This window comes from Austrofundulus limnaeus, unplaced genomic scaffold (genome assembly GCF_001266775.1).
Source record: "Austrofundulus limnaeus strain Quisiro unplaced genomic scaffold, Austrofundulus_limnaeus-1.0 Scaffold231, whole genome shotgun sequence".
Taxonomy (NCBI): Eukaryota; Metazoa; Chordata; class Actinopteri; order Cyprinodontiformes; family Rivulidae; genus Austrofundulus; species Austrofundulus limnaeus.
In genome coordinates this window covers 289630-296129 of record NW_013952633.1, presented here as the reverse complement: position 1 = coordinate 296129, position 6500 = coordinate 289630, and the positions used below count along the sequence as shown (strand labels likewise).

Below are 6500 nucleotides of genomic sequence, written 5' to 3'. Positions count from 1 at the left end.
GTCTGTTGCAGGTGGATGCCAGTAGTGTGCTGAAGAAGCGAATGAACTCTGCCCCACTTTTTGAGCGCCCTGCCAAAACGTTCCCCAACCCACCTGTTAATGCCCAGGCTTTCCTGCAGCAAGGCTCAGCAGTACCAGCCAACAACGTTCTGACTGGCACCAGCATCATTGACAAATACTCACGCATCCTCTTTCCCCTTTCATTTGGCGCCTTTAACCTGGTCTACTGGATTGTCTATCTCACCAAGGACACCATGGAGATGTCAAGGTGAACAGATGGCATGGCTATCACAGCACATTGTGGAGGTTATTGCACTCAAAAATAAGTGAGGGTGAGAGTGTTTTGGTGTTGTTCCCTCTTTCTTTCTGTCTTGTTTTAGAGGTACCTGAACAATTGCCAGTGATTGATTATTGACATTTTTACAGTTACTAATGTGSATCTGTAAAATCCATTTACAAATGCAATTAAAGCTATTTCCGATTTTCAAGGTTGGCATTCAACTCTAGTAATGTGGACCTTTACAACTGCTTTTATTTTGACCTTTATATACAATCATACCCACACATTTGTTTTATGGGTATTTTATGTTGTAATGATAGCAATGAATGATAGAAAAATCCTCAAACTCTCCTTAATTTGCATTGTTGCCAGATGTCAGAATGACGGCAGAGCACAACTGGAACATATGAATACTRGTTAGACTAAGTGTATTTAAATGAACCTGGAAGTAGGCAATTCATCACAAAACATTCCCACTGGGCATGTGCAATATTAACTGCAAAAAGGTTGGTTTGAAAGAGATATGAAGCATATGTTGCATTTTCAAAATTGCCCAAGTTTTCATTTTGTTTTATTTCTTTTCATTTTTCCCCATGCTGCTGTTTAAAATGCTAATGAACAAAAACAGAGCRCAACTAACACAAATTTAAAACTGTATCTGCTGCAAGATGAAATAGAAACTTGACTCAGAGTTTTTATTAAAAAAATAGTTTGTGTAGTTTTTTTCACACCAGCCATATAACATCTCTACAGTTGTATACTTTACCAGAAAGCGGAGAAATACTCTAAGTAAAGAATAACTGTATGAATTGCATGTGTGTGTGTGTGTGTGTTGGACTTGGCCCAACCAATGAACAGATGTGTATTCCTGGTTGTGCATCACCACTTGTGACTTTAGGGCATTTCAACCGTGTGGATTTAGCTCCTTTCATTTCCTGCTTTGCTCCTCCTTTAAAAAAGGGAAAATCCCTGCAGGCAAGAGCTGAGACAAGTCAGAAGACATGACAGTGTTGACATGCATCAGGATGGCTCTGTGTTACTAAACCTCTTAGTGACACTCACTTAACTGTTTCTTTTAATTGATAGGGACTGTAAGCTTGAGAGGAGATCTGACAGACTGCTTGTGCGAGACCGGTAGTGACAGCGTTATATATGAGAGCAAATTCAATTTATTAACAAAAAAATAAAAATAAAACATCATCTGGTTAAAAAGCAAGTGCAGCTTCAATGTGTTGTAGGGAGGAATTGAAGAAGAAAAAAATATAAGAAAAACCTAAAAAAAAGCACACACACACACACACACACACACACACACACACACACACACACACACACACACACACACACACACACACACACACACACACACACACACACCTAGTAAAACATGACACGAAAATAAAATTTCCAAATTTAAATGGGAAATATGTAGCATAATAGTTCCAGGCTGCAGTAGCTTCCAAACCAAGCAGAACAATATAACAATTCTAAATGTAATTAACAGAAATACTGTATAATATCACTGAACGTAAATTAAATCTTTCCATTTTAATTACTGAGATGAAATGACTGACTAAATACATAAAGAAATAATAAATGATCAAATGTATATAAAAACAGAAGACAAAAATGTTTAAGCTTAGCAGAGATAATAAATTAGTGTGGCATTCTTGAAATGAGTTGGAGCTGCAGACTGAAAACAGCTGAGCTGATGACTGCACACTCAGGGATGGCAGATGACAACTGGTGAATCTTRATGGTGGACAGCAGGGACCAAAACCTTCATGCCAATAATCCAGTAAGGACTCTAGGTTTGCAGTTTTATGCCTTTCCCAAAACTTGTCAGGTATTAAGCATTTGGTTGTTAACAAGAGGTRCTGTCCTTCTGCCTTTATTCGAGCCGCTCTGTCTGCCTGTACGGTCTGAAAGCTGATGTAAGAGGTGGAGTGTGGAGTTTGTTCCTGCAGCCATGTGTCAGGGAAAAAAAACACAATTTTTCATTCCTGATGTCCGCAGTGCTCCAAGCTAATCTGTGTTATGTACCAGTGAAAGGACATTCTTCATACTAGTCAGAAAGAAACAAAAACAAAAACAAACAAAAAAATAAACAAATAACAAATAAAAATAATACAAAATATAAAAAAAAAACTTTCTTTTCTCTGCCCTTTGTTTTGTTTTGTTTCTATCCTGCATCTTTGACAATTCTTTGTCAACTTGGACATTTACTTCTTTTGTTTTATCTTCTCTCTTGTGCAAACAACTCATCTGTTGTTTTGATTACACATCATTACTGCAACATTAAAATATAATTGAAACCATCTATCTCTAGTTATGTATTCCTATTCTTACATCCATTTGTAGGAAAACAATTATTAAGTTACTTTTAGGAACAACCAGACCACTTGCCTCTCACAGTAACTATGTTTACATGTGCACAATTATTTGATCAGATTGAAATGCATTCTAATTAAATAATCTGAATATGTAGTTAATATGGGCACAGAGTTAATTAATCTAACAATGACAAGTATTTACATACACCAGAATAGAATAGAATAGAATAGAATAGAATAGAATAGAATAGAATAGAATAGAATAGAATAGAATAGAATAGAAACCTTGATTAGAGTCAAATATTCTGTTTTCTGAGTGTCTAGAATAGACCTGCACCAGGTTTTAATAATGGTGGAGAGGTTGCTCTGTGTTTCTACAGTTTTGATCATTAAGGCGTTCAGTAATTTTGAGCTCTTTTAAAGTTTCTAATAGGAAAGTTGCATTACTAACTGACCAGTTTCAACATATTAGCATCTAGCCAGGTGGAAAAACATCAGGTTGACATGGGGCACACGTGCAGTCGGGTCAGTTTTCCACAACCAGAATAACATGATCAGATTAAATGTTTACATGCATGGAATCCAGATTATCAATGGGCATAAAACACCCCTCTCATTCAGATTACAAATTCATTCTGATTAAGCTGATTCAGATCAGAATATTCCAATTGGGGCCTTTACATGATACATTTTTTTTCTGATTGGCCATTTATTGCAATGACTAATGTCCATGTAAAAACAGTAAGTGCCTGCTGGACATACAGTAAATACCACCAATGCTTGTGACATGCAAAGGAGCAGTTCTAGTGTGGTTTATGACCTGTTAGGGTTCAGAATGTTTTATAAGTGTTGGACCGATGCAAATATGGGTCCACGGTCACACTCTGTTTCTCATGGTGAGAACAAAATCGGGTCACTTTGGTGACAAAACAATCTAAAAACCACTTGTCTTTAAAGTTCCATGGTTTTGATTAGCTAATATCCAACAGATTTTAGTCATGACCCACGTCTTTGATGACCTCATTTCAGCTATATTGAGGCATTATAGAAATCCTACATGACAGATGTTAGAAAGCCCCAGTCCTCATTCTAGCAGCATAACGCATGCACCTGCTTTGAATATTGATTCTTAGTTAAATGATAATAAAAAATAAAGAAAAAAAGAAATAAAAGAAGATGCAAAAAAGGCCAGATTCTGTCAACCAGATAGATTTCTCTAAAGCTTGGGCAACTTTTAATTGTAATCGCACCTAGACAACTACTGGGGACATTTCAGATTTAAAGGAAATTCTACTTTTTTTGCAAGTTTGCTTTATGTATTCAAAGCCTTTTTATACTGAACTTGTTAGCAAACTATAAATCGATTTTAGGAAATAAGAGATATAACACAAACAACGTTAACCCTAGTCAACAATGTTCTTGTCATATACATGATAATGTAGCTACAGTGAATTTAAAAGTAAAAAAAAAACAACTGTTAATATAGAAGCTGCTATATTCCAACCTGATTTTAGAGCTTATCATGCACATACAGTATATAAAAATTGTAAAGTAAATTTTGGTTCCTGTTAGGAAGTGTGAAAGGAAGCATGATAAACAACACATTGGATGAAAACCAAGCCATTCCTGCAATGAGTTCTGGATCACAGTTTTTACACAATCCACAGCACGATAGGTTACACTTCCACAGTTAACGCTACAGTTATTTGCTATTTCTATGTAACACCGCCCACAGTAGTGACCTCTTGATTCTAAGTTGGAGCCAGCTTAATCCAAATATTGCATCCATTAAGTGAAAGCTGGTGGTTCTTTTCATTCCAAAGAGATAATTATACAGCTCCACTATCCCTAAATAAAAGCAAATAGCACTGAATGAAACAGATTCCACTTCTGCTTTCTATTTTTACTTCACAATAGTGTACCAGATGAACTGAACCAAAATAATAGGATTTCTGTATGAATGTATGTGCAGGTGGGTTTCTGTGTGTACTTCTGGGAGAATATTCAGTTATATGAGTGTATAAATGTGCTATGGCAGCAATGCCTAGCAACTTCAGGCCATTCTAATAAATAGCACCATTCAGGGCAAGACATGAAGGAAACAAATTGGCTGAAAACACTTCCTTCCATGAGGGGCCGCAGCTGGTTGGCGGACTGTTTGCTCGCTGGCTGGCGGGCTGACTGGAGTATGTGTGGTAACAGCCAACGATGAGCCTTACTCCTCTTTATTGGACATATGAGTGCTAGGGTGAAAAAAAACCTACTTCTCCATTGTTGCTCATAAATCAAAATCACTAAATATTGTTTTCCTTTTTTGACTGTGGGGCCATTGCTATAACTTTGGTGTAATCATCATTCAATTACAGGCCCCTCAGACAGAGGTCAAAGAAGACCAATAGATAAAACAATCCTCTATCTATCATGTTTTTTTCTTCTGGGCCATGTGGGAATTGCTACAACTACTGTTATCTAGTTTGTCAATGCTTATGTGAATGTATTCCTTACATATCTCTCAGTGCTTACTTAGTCATCTACAGTATGTGTCCTGTCTGATGCCCCATGCACCAAATGACTCATTTAAACATGCTTTGTGTTCCTCGTAGACACTTTCTGGCTGTCTCTGTGCCACTCCACAACCCCCAACCCCTTTTTCTGAACCATGACTATACGCTAGGAGTGGCTGCATTCATCTAAGTCTCAATAGTATTGATACGAAGACGGGCATCGGTATCGCACTGACAATGTTAATTTTATTATTATTTTGTGGGGATTATGTATTTTCCAGGCACATAATGAAAATCAAGTAACTATGTTACCTTTAGTTGTTGTGAAAATGCTGTTTATATCAAAAATAAATTTCACTTTGCATCATAGCCTAGCATCTCAAAATTGGCCTCTGTCTCTTTAGGATCCTATTACCGTTTCTACCATTTCTGACGCATCCACTTCAGCACGTCTTCACAATAACGCTTCAAGGGAGGAGTGCTCTGTGGGGTGGGACCTGGCTGCAGACTGAGCTCCAAACATTGTCTACATAGGCAGAGCTTTGTACCAGCAAGAGTTTAGGAAGCTCTGGATTACACTGGTACACTCTGGCTTAGTATTTGATGAGGGAATGACATGATATAAAGCAGAAAAAAGTTGATTTTTCATAATACTCCCCCTTTATTAGAAAACATTTTTATCTGCTCAAAATCTTTGACATTAGTTACTTAATTATGATAAAACAGGGGAAAGTCACAAAATTGTTCAATGAACGTGATATCTTAATTAGAACATGTCAATATTGGTATCTTTATCAGTATCTGTGATACTGTCCTTGTGTTTACTTGGTATCGGATTGATAGCAACATTTTTAGTATTTCCCACCCCTACCACACTGACTCATTTTGATTGGTCTAGACCAGGGGTGTCAAACTCTTGTCCTCGAGGGCCGCTATCCTGCATGTTTTAGAGGTTTTCTTGCTCCAACACACCAGATTTTGATCGCTGGGTAATTAACAGGCTTCTGCCCAATTTGAASAGTTAATTCAATCACTGAATCAGGTGTGTTGGAGCTGGAAAACCTCTAAAACATGCAGGATAGCGGCCCTCGAGGACTGGAGTTTGACACCCCTGGTCTAGACCAATGCTCCCATCCCTGGTCCTCAAGGACCCCATCCAGCATGTTTTACTTGTTTCCCTGCTATTCAGCAGGTCTTGAGAAGATTGTTAATCACTCATTCATTCAAATCAGGTGTGTCAAATCAGGGAAACATCTAAACATGCAGGAAAGGAGTCCTTGTGGACCAGGGTTGAGAATTACTGCTTCAATACATGTTATCTGATTTATTATTTACAAATAAATGGCAAAGAATCAATGGCTTCCAGAGAATTACAAAAAAAAA

At 37.4% G+C, this 6500-nt stretch overlaps 1 protein-coding gene across 3 annotated transcripts in view; it reads left to right on the top strand.

Annotated features, from left to right (window-relative positions):
* The window catches only part of gabra6b (gamma-aminobutyric acid type A receptor subunit alpha6b), a 28930-nt gene that overhangs the window by 18982 nt on the left and 3448 nt on the right, over window positions 1-6500 (top strand). Inside the window, exon 9 of one of the 3 annotated variants that reach the window (XR_001311125.1) lies at window positions 12-332. Coding sequence is in view for 2 of the 3 variants with exons in the window: in XM_014019785.1 (XP_013875239.1) it covers window positions 12-272 (261 nt within the window). In the remaining variant the exon portion in view is untranslated. The remainder of the gene's footprint in view (window positions 1-11; window positions 333-6500) is intronic. The other 2 variants (XM_014019784.1, XM_014019785.1) reach the window with 2 other exon arrangements.